This window comes from Dendropsophus ebraccatus, chromosome 2 (genome assembly GCF_027789765.1).
Source record: "Dendropsophus ebraccatus isolate aDenEbr1 chromosome 2, aDenEbr1.pat, whole genome shotgun sequence".
Lineage (NCBI taxonomy): Eukaryota > Metazoa > Chordata > Amphibia > Anura > Hylidae > Dendropsophus > Dendropsophus ebraccatus.
In genome coordinates, this window is record NC_091455.1 from 46907722 (window position 1) to 46922854 (window position 15133).

General features: G+C 41.1%; 1 protein-coding gene across 4 annotated transcripts in view; it reads left to right on the top strand.

Annotated features, from left to right (window-relative positions):
- STAU2 (staufen double-stranded RNA binding protein 2) overlaps positions 1–15133 on the top strand; it is a 228741-nt gene that overhangs the window by 120298 nt on the left and 93310 nt on the right. For all 4 annotated transcript variants that reach the window (XM_069957463.1, XM_069957465.1, XM_069957464.1 and 1 more), the window contains 2 exons: positions 4377–4508; positions 6062–6119. In XM_069957463.1, the coding sequence (XP_069813564.1) occupies positions 4377–4508; positions 6062–6119 (190 nt within the window). The remainder of the gene's footprint in view (positions 1–4376; positions 4509–6061; positions 6120–15133) is intronic.

Consider the following 15133-nt stretch of genomic DNA (forward strand, 5'->3'; position numbering starts at 1 on the left):
TAATCCTTCAATTGTGTTGCAAGAACAAGATTCTTACCATTTTAACAGAAATAACGTGACTACATTTTGTTTTTCTTCATTATAAACTTATTTTTGTTATATTGTTTTGTGGGATTTAACCATGTACCAAACCTGAAATATTGTACTTTTTATATCGCTCACAAGAGTGCCCAGGTTTGAGCTGACTCTTTTATAAAGCTCTCTTTCCAGTTTAGTGTTATAGGCTATGTTCACACTCTGTAAGAGACCGGCCGTTCCGTGACCCTAGCGGATCACGGAACGGCCGGTCTCTGCGCAGATCATACAGCAGTACCGTCCGGATGATCTTTATGGCCGTAGTTTTCTGATGCGCGCGCATCAGCGCGTGCCCGCATCAGAACACTTCACAGCACGGAGCCGCTCGCTTCATTGTGTGAACTGACAGAGCTTTCTGCGGCCGCAATTCACTGAATTGCCGCTGCCGAAAACTGACATGTCAGTTATTTGCGGGTCCGCATTAGATCCCATAGCAGATAGGGCAGTGTTCACAGGCGCATAAAGTACGGCCGTTGTTGCCGATGGCAACAACGGCCGTACTTTTACGTAGTGTGAACATAGCCATACACTGTATTGGAAGTTTTTTTAGAGATATCTTTCTCCCTACCTTATCCCAGAGATCCTCTATAGGAGTAACGTTGGAAAACTGTGAAGGCCAGGAAAGTAGACAAGTCCTACTGTCCAAATAACCATTCACAGGTCATAGAAGACCAGGGTGTGCAAAATAAACATTCCCCACAATATTATGCCATCTTCACCACCCTGTTCATGGATTCATGCTGCCTTTCCCAATTCTGACCCCTCCATCAGCATGTCACAAGAAAAGCTTTAAAGGGAACCTTTCACCCCGGCTGCTGGGGTAGAGCCCACCCGACCACCTGGTGGAGCCCCATATACTTACCCCTTCCACGAAGTCCCGCTCCTGGACCTGGTCTTGCCACCGAGAAATCGCCGTTGAATGCCCTGCGTGCGCATTATGCTAATTACCAGAGACCAGAGTCCAACGTCAATAGAAAATGACTGCTCCAACTGTTCTCAGCTAGTGACTATATTCAGGTTGTTATCCAAGCATATATAAATTTTGGCGTGGACTGTAAATTGTGATGTGCTTTTCTGGGTATTCTTCTGACACAGCTATGGACAAAAACCCCACAAAATTGGCAGTTGTTGAAATCCTGGCCCTGGATATTCTAATACTGATGGCCCGGCCTTGTTCATGACTCTCAGATCAGTCAATTATCCCTTTTTAATATTGATTCACACTTAAAGGGGAACTATTAGTAGGTTAGACTAATCTAGCCTACTGATAGGCCCCTAATGCACACGGGGCTCTGAGGAGTAAGATATGTCTCTTACCTTCCTCCTCAGCACTGTTCATGTGCAGTTAGTAGTTGAATCCATGGCCGGGAGCACCATTAGGAGCAATGCTCTCCACTGATGTGCGCGATGTGTGCAGAGCATTGCTCTTAACTACCAACTGCATGGGAACTGCGCCACGGAGGAAGATAAGAGACATACCTTCCTCCTCAGCGTCATGTGCACATTCGGGAACTATCAGCAGGTCAGATTTGCCTAACCTGCTGATAGTTCTCCTTTAAACTTATATGCTGAAAACTTGCTCATTTTCATGTTGTACGCTTGCTGTTTGATCATACAATAAGTACAATTATAGCACCGATAACATTAATTGTAATGGAAATCTGAGCTGCAAAGTGTTAAAAGTAAAATCTGTGGGATGGTAGTGGAAGTGATCAGCAGCGGGATATACTGTGAGAAACTTTACAAGTCTACAAGTAAGCATGCAAATACTGTCTGGGATTCAGCACTGGACTACTAAGGCATGGAATGGTTGATTCAGCTGTCTGATGAGTATTCCTGGGTTTTACCCAGAATTGAGTTAAAGCTGTGGTTATAACAAGCCACATGTACTGTCAGTGTTGGAGCCCTCACCGGAGCTGCCTGCTGTCATGTGGTGGACTCACACCCACAACTTGATGGATGTGTCGGCATTATTTTTTCCTTTTTTTTTTTTAAACTCTAAACTGAATTGTGCTTTCATGAAATGTTCAAGCTATTGCCGTCTGTAGCTGAAACGCAAGATAGAGCTAAGCTTGCCCAAATGACATCTAAATGGCTGATTCTGTTGCGTTGTCTCTACATTCTGACTATGTAAATTTAAGCCTTTAAAGTAAAGCTGTCATCACTATCATGCTGCCTGAACCACAAGACATCAGGGTGGTCTCTGGTGGCTTCTCCCTGCTTTGCCAGCCTTGATTTATTGATCTCTTGCAGTGACAAGTCTATCAGTAATAGCTTGTGGGACCAGGAGAAGCCATGCACGACCCCCATATGACACGTGGTACCTCCATTAACAAATTTCTGTATGTAGGTAACAAATAAATATTTGACACAATAGGTACAAAATATAGTCATGTGCCCAAATGCTTGCTGCTATTGGTACCCTGTGGGGTCTCAATAATTTTTCATAATGCCATGGAAGTTCCCAGGTTGTAATTTTTCCATAATGGCCCAGATTTACTAATACTGTGCGACATTTAATGAAAATTAAACGCTGGACTGTTTATACTGACTCGTGCTGTTTGATAGATTGGGTGCATCTTTAGATAGTTCACACCAAATATTAGTTGGCTTACTTCACTTCAAAATGTTAGCCCACAGTTTTAGTGTACAGATATGGATATGAACCTTCCCCCTTCCCCCAAAAAAACACAACCTCTTTCTGCTAAGGCCCCCCCCTTCTTTTCTAATAATGCACAGAAATATCTAAATATGGTTTAAAGGGGTTATCCAGTGCTACGAAAATATGGCCACTTTCATCCAGAGACAGCGCTTTCCTGTGTCTGGTTCAGGTGTGGTTTGCAATTAAGCCCCATTTACTTCAATGGAACTAAGTAACAAAATGCCACCCAAACTAGAGACAGGAGTGGTGCTGTCTCTGGAGAAAGTGGCCATGTTTTTGTAGCGCTGGATAGCCCCTTCAAGTTATTAAATAACATAAAAAAGGAAACGAAATAAAACCATTCTTACTGTACTGTCTCCACTTACTGTACTTGCTTCACAGCAAACCAAAGCAGCATACAGTGTGCTTAGCCCAGGGAACCTATTCTTGTAAGCTAGGGATGCATTAAGCATGCCTAGCTTATTGTATGAGCAGATTCATCTGTACTACCTGAGATTTGTGTTCATGCCGATCCTAATTTTTTGCAACCTTCAGGCCAAATTGGAGTTTGGTTTGTTTTACACTAATTAAAGGGGTGCTCCAGCGTGGGGGCACTTTTTTGGGGGGACTGGGGAGGAGGTGGCTCAAATAAAAGACGTCCACTTACCTCCCCGATTCCAGCGGCGGGTCCCGCATCACGGCGCTCCGGTGCCCGGTTCCCGGCCGCTTCCGGGTGTCTGACGCCGCCCGAGACGCTACGTCTCAGGGCCGCTCAGCCACTCAGTGAAGGAGGCGGGATCCGTTTGAAGTCCGCTCGGATCCCGCCTCCTTCAATGAGTGGCTGAGCGGCCCTGAGACGTAGCGTGTCCCCCCAAAAAAGTGCCCCCACGCTGGAGCACCCTTTTTAATGTTTTTTTCAGAGAGAAAAAAAATGAGAAACTGCAACATATTCTAATATCTGTTCACCTAAAGGTCCCTTATACACCTTATGCTTTTGTTGACCAAACTTGCGGTTTGTATGTAAGGTGTCGGATGACGGTACAAGGCGTATGGTGATATCGGTGGAGATAAGGGGTGGGTGTTATGGAAATTACTGCTGACACCTTTGTTCTGAGAGAGATAAGCCACAGCTCTCTGGCTGCAGCCTGAAGCCACCTCAGAGAACACAGGATCGCTCGGCCTTGCCAAAAATTCCTGTGTATGGGGAGGACAGAGGCCGGACAGGAGATAACTGACAGCTGAATAATTGCTTGGTCATCGGTTATTGAAGTGTATGTTTAAATATGGCTTTTTTTTCTGAGCCCCTTTTATATAACTCCAATTTTTCACTTCTACATAACTGAAGTTACCTTACATATTTTCCATCTTAGGGCCCTATTACACCGACAGATATCTGACAGATTTTTGCTGCTAAAGCCAGGAACAGACAATAAACAGACACCAGGTCATAAAAGACTGAGATTTCTCCTCTTTTCAAATCCATTCCTGGCTTTAGCTGTAAAAATCTGTCAGATAATCAGTCAGACATCTGTTAGTGTAATAGGACCCTTTTAATTCGGAAAATAGCGGGAGAAAAAAAGCACGTTCAGCGATCTTTAAAAACCCTTAAAACGTTGTCACTTTAACATGTTAAATTTTATTAAAATTCTAATTTCAACAGGTGAAAGTCGGGGAAGAAACAGCCACAGGGACCGGACCCAACAAAAAGACTGCAAAGCGAAACGCCGCAGAGGCCATGTTACTGCAGCTCGGCTATAAAGCTTCAACACCTGTTGCAGAGAGCAACACAAAGGTAGAAGTACCGATGTATACCTTATAACCATAGTTAGGTGCTGGCAGTATTTTGGACTTGGGCTATGCTGGTGTATTCGCATGCAACATGTTCATCTTATAACTAAAAATGCATCTGAATAGATTGGTTTCTGGGCATGTTTTTGGGTTTCTACAGTCTCCATTTAGATGGATAAAACAGTCGCAGAAAATATGCCAGGGATGATTTTACACGTCGGCCAGCATCCATTGCTCATGAACATGCACGCTTGTATTGGCCTTGTGCATGTTTATTTCGGAAGGGAGACTGACATAAGCCGCTGACAGTGATTATATCTTGGGGGAACAAAGGGTCGGGCAGGTTGAAGTTCAATGTGCCTGATGGCTTTTTTCCCCCTGACGTCAGGGAAGATGTCGTCTTAGGTCAGTGACAGCTTCATTATGGGAGAACATTACATTCTAATGACAATAATGAGGCCGTTTTCACTATAGTCACCAGAAAGTTTGTTTTAGAGAAGATATGGGGGGGAGATTTATCAAACATGGTGTAAAGTGAAACTGGCTCAGTTGCCCCTAGCAACCAATCAGATTCCACCTTTATTTTCCAAACAGTCTGTGAGGAATGAAAGGTGGAATCTGATTGGTTGCTAGGGGCAACTGAGCTAGTTTCACTTTACACCATGTTTGATGAATCTCCCGCATTGAGTCTAGAGTGCACAGGAAGGCTTCTTGGCTGGTGGGGGTAATTATAAATGCACCAGGATATAGTCAAACCCTACAGGAAAACTTTATGCAGTCTGAAAGGGAAGGGCAACATTAGCAAACAGTAGTTACTCCGGTTATGGATATTTTTATCTTTTGGCACCTGCACTAACCTCCAGAATGAGGGTCCCTCCACCCATATTTATTAAAAATGATCATTGCTTTATCCCTTTACACTGGGCAGTTACCGGCTCATTCAGCTGATAAATGCCGCAGGTAGTAGGTTCTTATTTAATATAAAATGTTCTTATTCAAAACTTGAAATATGAAGTTTATGCTTAAAGAGACTCTGTCAGTAGATTTATGCTGTCCTATCTCAGGGTAGCATAAACTAGTGACAGAGAGGCTGAACAGAATGATATATCACTAACATTGTTCTGTGCAACAAATTCAGAGATATCCTCCTGAATACCATAAACAATGAGCCATTATGTGCATGAGCCCAGTAGTCCTGGATATTTATGAGAAGCAGAAAACCCCGCCCACCAGCTGCTGATTGGCAGTTATCTATGCATGCTGTGTATAGACAGTCAACGTTCAATCAGCAGCTGGAGGGTGGGAGGGGAGGGGGGGGAGGGGTGTGGTAAGAGTCCAATTCTACTGTATATTAGGAGAATGGCTGAACATAATTATAAAAGTAATACTCCCATCTGTTCAACATTTCAGTCAATAGTTTATGCTGTCAATGCAACATAACCCTAGTTACAGATTCCCTTTAAGAAACCCTTTATTAATGGTATATTCTGCATGTTATTTATGGGAGTAACCATATTTTATTAACTAAAGCTTTTTTTTTTTTTTTTTTTTTTTTAGCAAGGTGATGTTCAGGCCTGGACAGACCAGGGTCCTGGGGCTTCTGATCAATCAGGCAGTAAGTTTCCTTTCTTTATTTGGGTTTCTTAGAAAACAAGACAAAAGTTATCAAAACTATGATACCTCCCAATTGTACAATGTTAAGGCTTTCCCAAAGATATCTATATGCCCTATTGGGGCAATTTTTCAACATTGAGGGGGTTCCCTTGTTAGAGCAGATTTCTTTACAGTGAGGCCCCTTTTACACATCCATTAATGCAGACTGAATGAAGACCTATTTATTTCTGTGGTCCCATACATAGTCTTTATAGATACAGGGCACAAGTTTTTTTTTTTTTAAGATTGTATTTACATGACCCTAATATGATCATGTAATCCCTTGTTTGGTCCTTAAGTAGAATTTTTATGATATATTGTCTAATAATGTAGTTGCGGCAAGTCTCTTAAAGGGGTAACCATGAATTAGAAAAAAACAGCAGCTTTCTAGCAAAAACAGCGCCACACAGGTCCCCAGGTGGTAGTACAATTCAGTTCCATTCACTTTAATAGAACTGAGCTGAAAAAACCCACACCCAAACTGAGGACAGGAGTGGTGCTTTTTTTGGAAGTAACCTGTCATTTTTTTCTTGTCCTGGCTATCCCCTTTAACAATTTATTTACCTATTTATACCTAACCTATAGATTAGGAATAAGCTAATCTTCATAGGTCATCAAGATGAGAGACTCTCCATTGTCAGCCATTATGCAAATGAGAAGTTGTACCTCAGAATTTAAGGACATTTCGTATAGATTGGTTCCACCAAATAAGTTATGTGGTGGGGAATGGATTGGAGTATATAGGGTACGCCACGTGTAAATTGACTTTTTAGTGAGAATGGACAAATCACAGGAGACAGGGGGAAAAAAGTGTTAGATGTAGAAGTGTTGGGCCAAATTGTGCAACTAGCTTTATTCCTATTCTAGCGGTTATTGTGCACTTCCCTTGATAAGTATGTTTATATTCCTCCAGTAGTGTGTTATTAGCTTGTAATCGCTGGGTGATGTTTATTCGCTGTAGTCCTCAGGCCTTCACATTCTCATTACCTAACTTGACTTTGGCCTCCGTGTACGCCAGATGGCCGTAATGTTCTTATTCTGCCTCATTATGCTGGAATGTAAGAAAGTGTTACATAAAGTGGAGACCTATTGTGTCTGTTTAAAGTACATCAGCCGCTAATCTATTTTGAATCATTAAGAAAGCCAAAAAATTAATTTGTTTATTTGTGTTCCTTGCTCATGTCACGTAAGGATATAGAAAACGCTGGTCTGGTGTTCCCATTGCTGTATATTAAATGTTGTACATTCCCATTTTAGACCATACTCAGTCTAGACCGTCCACGGCAAGTATGGGGAACTTTCGGCCTACCAGCTGTTGCAAAACTACAGTTCCCATCATGCCTGTGCATCAGCTGGAGGGCCCAAGGTTCCCCACCCCTGGCCAAGAGTTTTATTTTCCAGAGACTTTCCTTTGATTGTACGTTTGATTGTGGCTGGTGAGTTATCTTTGCTGTAGCGTATGATGATTTTGGAGAGATTCCTGGAAAACTTTTCTTTCCTTCACGCTAGCAGAGTAGTTATTTAGTAGAAATTACTTGTCTTAAAGCCACTAACTAAAAGCTGTATTGAAAACTTTGCTCTTCTTAATTTAAAGTGTACCTGTCATTATAACTTTTTTAATCTAGATCAACATGGGATGTGATACACAGCATGTTTGCAATTTATATTATTTTTTTTTTTTCATACTTTAAGTCATAACACTTACAAAGCTTGTATCCAGTCTTGTGTTTGTTGAAAAAAAAAGAGACAAAATGCTGTACAGTGTCATGGCCCAATGCCCAATGCGTCCATCAATCAAATAATTGCTGCCTTCTCTGTGCGCTGGAAAAAAAAAGAGTCTACACACAGGAAGTCCAATGTTTCCAATGATAAATAATATTAATAATAAAAATAACGTAAATTGCAAACTTGCTTTAGGGTCCTATTTTGCATTTTTGGCAGCAAAAATCTGTCAGACATCTGCTGGTGTAATAGGGCCCTTATTTTACATCTCCTGTTACATTTTGAAAGTTATAATGATTGTGACACTTTAAGGGAACCGTTGGTAATTGAAGACTTACTTGAAAAATTCCAAAAGGAAAAACACCAGCAGTGATCTGTCAGCTTAGTCTGGTGTGTTTTTAGTCCTGATCTTCTATTCACATGAACGATCCCAAAGAACTTTGATTGGCCATGTTTTACCAATCAAAGTCTGTATTAGACAGCCCATCCGCCATCCAAGCAAGCGACAATCTGCTAGATCACTCTCACTTAAGGCCCTATTACACTTAACTATTATCGGCTGTATTCAGTGATCCGATGATCGTCTTGTGTAATAGAAGACAATGATCAGACAAACTAATATAGCATGCTCCCATGTGCATGTTAGTTATGATGTACAGAGATATCTGCATACACTTACGTTATTTCCATTTCAAGGCTTATAGCCACGGAATCGTTCCACGGAACGATTATCGTTCATAAACACACTCCAACGACCGCTCGTTAACGATAATCGCTTTGTGGAATTGGTGTAAATGAGCGAACGACAAAGGCGAAATCGTTATACTGTTGTTCAAAATTGTTTTTCAGCATGTCGAAAAAAAGTTGTTGGTCTTTGAAAGATAATTCGCTAATCGGTTCGTAAAATTAAAAATCTTTCAGTTGTTCATAAAAAGGTTTAAAATAAGTAGGTGTGTTGTATGGTCATGATCACCCCGGCGAACGTTTTAAACGACCATGTAAGGACCGCAAAATAATTGTTACACTACATATATCGTTCACGTTATGTGTTATCGTTCGAAAAAAAAAAAATAGTTTAGTCATCGTTAACGAGCGGTCGTTGGAGCGAGTTTATGAACGATAATCGTTCCGTGGAATAGGGCTATCAGGTGATGTATAGGCGACCTATGCCACTGCCTTCCACCCTACAAATCAGACTGCGTCCCCCCCCACACACACACATTTAGTACATATATTATTTCTCTATGATTTTTTCGGTTTGCCTCCTACCCTACATATCCGCTCGGTAAACCAGGAGTATTCTACCACCGCCCACGTTATTTGTTCAAACATTTGGACGCACTTCCTTTCGGTGAATGCGTCTCTCGCCACCCTGATAACTGCGTTCATCCTATTCCTGAGTTCAGTTATTGTAGGGGGATCTGCCTGTACTCTTTGTACCACCAAAGCAGTATATTCGTCCGTTTGTATAAACTCTAATAAACCCAATATGCAGTGTTTAGGTGATACATTCAAAGCTATACCATACACCTGCTTTATCAAATCCGCTATGGCTTTCCAGGAGTTTTCCGACTCCCGACATCCCCAAGTTGTCTGATAGTTAGCTGAATTTACATCAGCAGATAATTTGCTAAATATTGCAAATTTCTGAATGATAATTAATACATGTAAAAGGACCACAAGTTTTTAAGTTTCCGAAATAACTATTACAGATTAACATACTTATCTGGTCAATGTAAACCTTGGGGCCAGAGAGGCATGGCTGGTTGTCTTTTCCTAATTTGGCAGTATACATTCAGACCTCAGGCGAGGGGTTTCCAGGCCGCTGCATTGTTGGCAGATCCTATCTTTACTACTAGTTTTAATTGCCCTATAAACAGATTAACAAGATTATGTGTGCTTGCTGTTTTTTTCCTGCAGTGGTTTACACCTTCAATTTGGAACCGCATTGGTTACTATAGACAAATCTGATCTGAAAATGTCTTTTAGGTCACTAAACTAGTCCAAGAGGTGTCAGCCCGTACTGTACACAGCTGATCAACCATCTGCAGTGATAACTTGTTACTTAAAAAAGAAATCTTTCATTTGTTGCTGTTTATTTAATTTTGATTTGTTTGTTCGACTGTTAGGGTCATGAGCAAAATATTTTTTTTTTTAAATATATATATATATATATATATATATATATATATACATATACAGTATATATATATATATATATATATATATATATATATATATATATACATACATATATATATATATATATATGCTCTCTGCTGCCACAGAGAGCTGTGTCAGACTGAAAAGAATACACCCCTTCCTGCTGGGCATACAGCAGCTGATAAGTACTGAAAGGCTTGAGATTTTTTTATTTACAAATCTGTATATAATTTAACTTTCTGGCATCTGTTGATTTGAAAACATTTCGGGGTACCCCTTTAAGCTGGTCATAGAATTGAGTACGCCTCCACCATACAACAAGCCTTCCAATATTTTTACAATCACAGCCGTCATTAGGAAGGTCGGTCCTGACCCTGCCCTGTCTTACGTTACACAGACAACCTATTGATTTCCAAAGGCACTGTGTATTGTGATAGCACTGCAGGGGACCTGAACACCTAGTGCCAGGTTACCCCACAGATTGCAGCAGGAAGACATGTGTAATCAGCTCATTGTTAAAGAATCTTTCTTGGAAGGATAGATTGGTCTTACTGTGCACACTATGCTATAAGGCACCTGAACCCAACAATTTCAACAGGACCGGACAAATTATATATATATATATATATATATATATATATATATATATAAAACCTCCCGATCTCTCCCAATGATCATATTGGGTGAGAGAAGGGTCTGACATTTTAATGGCTGCCCATTCCTTTTGTTCTTGGGGGAATAAACCATTGCCTAGGGCTGGCTGATATGGTCAAAAAATAAAATCTGGATTTTATTATTTTTATTATTATTATTATTATTATTATTATTATTATTATTATTTAAAATTTCTTGATTCTTGATTTAAATCTCTTTTTTTTATGTATTAAGTTTTTTGCTAATTATGATGGGTGTAGTAACAGTAGAGGTTTAAAAGGGGTGTAGTTGTAGGTAAGGGGAGTAGTAGTATCAATAGTAGTGGGCGTTGCAGTAGCAGTTTTGGGAGTAGAAGTATCAGGAGTGGGGATAGTAGTAGCAATGGTAGTAGGAGCAGTATTGGGAGTAGAAGTATCAGGAGTGGGGATAGTAGTAGTTATAGTAGTAGTGGTAGCAGCAGTTTGGGGAGTAGTAGTATCAGGAGTGGGGATAGTAGTAAAAAAGGTAGTAGGAGCAGTACTGGAAAGTAGTAGTATCAGGAATGGGGGTAGTATTAGCAATAGTAGTGGTAGCAGTGTTGGAATTAGTAGTAGCAAAGGTAGTAGGAGCAGCATTGGGAGTAGTAGTATCAGGAGTGGGGGTAGTAGTAGCAATAGTAGTGGTAGCAGTATTGGAATTAGTAGTAGAAAAGGTAGTAGGAGCAGCATTGGGAGTAGTAGTATCAGGAGTGGGGATAGTAGTAGCAGTGGTAGTAGGAGCAGTATTAGGAGTAGTAGTATCAGGAGTGGGGGTAGTATTAGCAATAGTAGTGGTAGCAGTATTGGAATTAGTAGTAGCAAAGGTAGTAGGAGCAGCCTTGGGAGTAGTAGTATCAGGAGTGGGGATAGTAGTAGCAGTGGTAGTAGGAGCAGTATTGGGAGTAGTAGTATCAGGAGTGGGGATAGTAGTAGTAATAGTAGTAGTGGTAGCAGCAGTTTGGGGAGTAGTAGTATCAGGAGTGGGGATAATAGTAGCAATGGAAGTGGGATCAGTATTGGGAGTAGTAGTAGCAATAGTAGTGGGAGCAGTATTGGGAGTATAGTAGTAGTAGCAAGGGTAGTGGGAGCAGTATTGTAAGTAGTAGTAGCAATAGTAGTGGCATAGTAGTAGCAGTTTTGGGAGTAGTTGTATCAAAAGTGGGTGGAGTAGGAGCAATAATAGTTTTGTGAAGTAGTATTAGTTACCTGGTATATTACTCAGAGCAATAATCTGGCGAATCAGGCCGAAATGTAATAAAGGCACCAATCATTAGATCTATCAGCGCCCGTTTACTATAGTGATGGGGTCAAACTTCTCCCTGTATCTGTATTCTTACAATAAACTATGTTAGCGGATTAATCTTCATTACAGGCTGCTATCTGGTTTGCCTTTTGATATGCCATGTCAACAGAAGAGATTGCCAGCTAATCCTTTTTCTGTTAGATTACATACAGTCACTGGCCTCACAGGGTGCATGGTTGCATAATGGACACCAAATTGTGTTCACACCCTTTGATTTAGTGTCCCCTCCCAGAGTGAGGATGTGTATTTGTACCCACAGGGGGTAAGATTCTGCTCCTTACTCTTTGATAGGCTTTCCAATGTTTTATCAGCTGAATATCTGCCGCATTGATCTGTGTGTGTTTGTGAAGGTGTTTCCTAAACTGTTTTAATGAGAAGCATCAGAATGAAATGTCCTTTGAAAGAAGCTTTTATCAGATGCCTTTTGTCAGGTGCCCAGTTCTATATGCACTCGCTATGTGGTCCCAGGTATCCTCCCATATAACGTCACATCCATGCGTCAAACTATTGTGGTATGACAGCCAATATTTACCACTGTTTGGGTCTGTTCATGTTATACATCATCTTGGGATCTACAGTATACTATAGAGCTGATCATTATTTCCATGTTGTTTTTGTGGTACGACACAGGTATACTGGCATTGGCATGCTGGCAAAAAAGGTATTCCAATATTTTGACGTATACCATGGTACACACATTGGGGGAGATTTATCAAAGGGTGTAAAATTTAGACTGATGCAAACTGCCCACAGCAACCAATCTCAGATCCTCTTTCCTTTAACCAGAGCTGGAAGCTGAGCTGTGATTGGTTGCTGGAGCCAGTTTGCACCAGTCTAAATTTTACACCCTTTAAAAAATCTCCCCTATTGACTTTAATAGCACACAAAAATTTTGAGTCAAACAAAAAAAAAAAGTCTACCTTGGGAAGCAGACGGAGCATAGTCACTAGTAGACTGCATTTGATCGACTAAAGCCATTAGGTGTTCCATGAGTATGCTGCTGTATACATTGGAATGCTATGTTTTGCTGGTAACTTGACATATATTTGCAATATACCCAGAAAACTTATTATAAATGGATTTTAGTCTTTTTACATCCTGGATTAATGGGGCAAGGTCCTCTAGTCAGTATCCATAGAGCAAAAAGAGTGTCTCTTGCTTTAGAGCAGTGGTTCTCAAACTGCCCTGTCCTTCATTACACAGACAGCCCATTGATTTGAGTGGGCACTGTGTAATGCTTGGTAGTTTCCCCAATGGTGGCGCTGCAGGGAAATTAAAGTGAACCTTTACTCAGATTTTCCAGGTAACACTACTTCCGTGTTTCCTCGAAAATAAAACACCCTCCTAAAATAAGACACCCCAACTACCCTACCCTCTAGCCTAAAGTAATGCACCCCCTACTCTAAACTAGGGAACCCCCAAAAAGTAAGGCCGCCCGTTGTCACCCGCCGCCACCTAGGACCACCCCTTGTGGACCCCTGAAGCCAGTGCCGCAGGCATGCTGGTCCATGGCCACCATGTCCTCCACAAGTCACGCCGCCGCACGCCTGACCCAAGTCACGCTGCTGATGCGCTCTTGGTCCCAGGCTGAGTATTCCGGGGAGGTCCAGGTAGGATGCCTTATTTCTCTTCCCCTGGCTGGGGGGAAAGAAGTAAGACATCCCCCAAATATAAGACATAGGGGGAAATTTATCAAGGGTTTTGCGCTTTTTTTGTTGTTGAATAATTAGATATTTCACCCATTTTTCTAGTTCTATTTATGAACCACTATTCGATGGGTGAATATTTTTTAGATGCAACTTTATTTTTATCTGCCTATTTTGAGTATTCACCCAAAAGTTTGCATAATCCGGGATTAGCACCCAAATTATCAATTTGTCACAAACAGGTGCAGGTCTATGTCTGCTCAGTACCAGGTAAATATGGTTGGGAAGCCAGGAATGGATTTGAAAAGAGGAGAAATCTCAGCCTTTCCTTTATGACCCGTTCCCTGTTTATGGTCTGTTCCTGGCTTTAGCTTCAAAAATCTGTCAGATAAATCTGCCTGTGTAAACGAAGCATTAGATACATTCACTTTGGCAGTGGTACATTTTAATGAATTAGTCACAAGATATTGGAACAAATTATACACCAATCCTCATTGGAAGGGTCACACAAAGTAGATTCCTTAGTAAATGTCCCCCATAGTGCCTGTTTTCGAGGTAAAAAAAAAAATATATAAGGCACTGTCTTTTTTGGGGGGAAACTTGGTAGCAGCACCCAGAAGACATGCTAAAGCGCTGCCTTAGGCTGCATTCACACGTTCCGGGAAGTTGTCCGATTTTACAGCCCATTGTTTCCTATTGGGCTATTCAGACGTTCCGTGATTTCACGGATCCGTGATCCGTTCCGTTTAAAAATAGGACATGTCATAATTCGGAACGGAAGCATGGAACGGATTCCCTGTAGAAATCAATAAGATCTGTGTTTTTCACAGATTTACATGGATGTGACATCCATGTTCATCCGTGAAAAACACGGATGTGATGTAATCAATGTAATTTAAAATGCTGTAAAACAGATCCGTGAAAAAAACGGACACGGATGCAAAACGGCTCCCAGCTCTCTGCCTGTCTCACTCACTGGAAAAAAAGTCTTAGTTTCATCAGCTAAAGTTTCTACAGAAGACATAGAACACATGGTAAGGCTGCGTTTTAGCGCGTTTTAGCACGTTTTCTGGGCACTGCTAGTTGCCTTACCTGGAAAGTCTGAATGATTGGTTTACTTTAAGTACTTCCCCACAGCAGGGGGACACTTTGTGATCATCTTATAGCCATTAGACCTTCTAACAAGTAGTAATTGTCCAAAGCATAGATTGTAAGCCCTCGCGGGCAGGGTCCTATTCCCCATGTATCAGTCTGCCATCTGCCTTCATGTAATGTGTTTTGATCTTGTAATGTTCTTGTTTGTTACCCCTGTTGCCTGTATAGCGCTCTGGCATTAAGTGCGCTTTATAAATAAATAATAATAATAATAATAATAAAAAGCAGAGGACCCTTTTATGCACCTTATGACTGTACAAATGTTCTGGCAATGGGTTTTCCTATTTAGCTCTACAGTATATGTTTAAAAAATCCA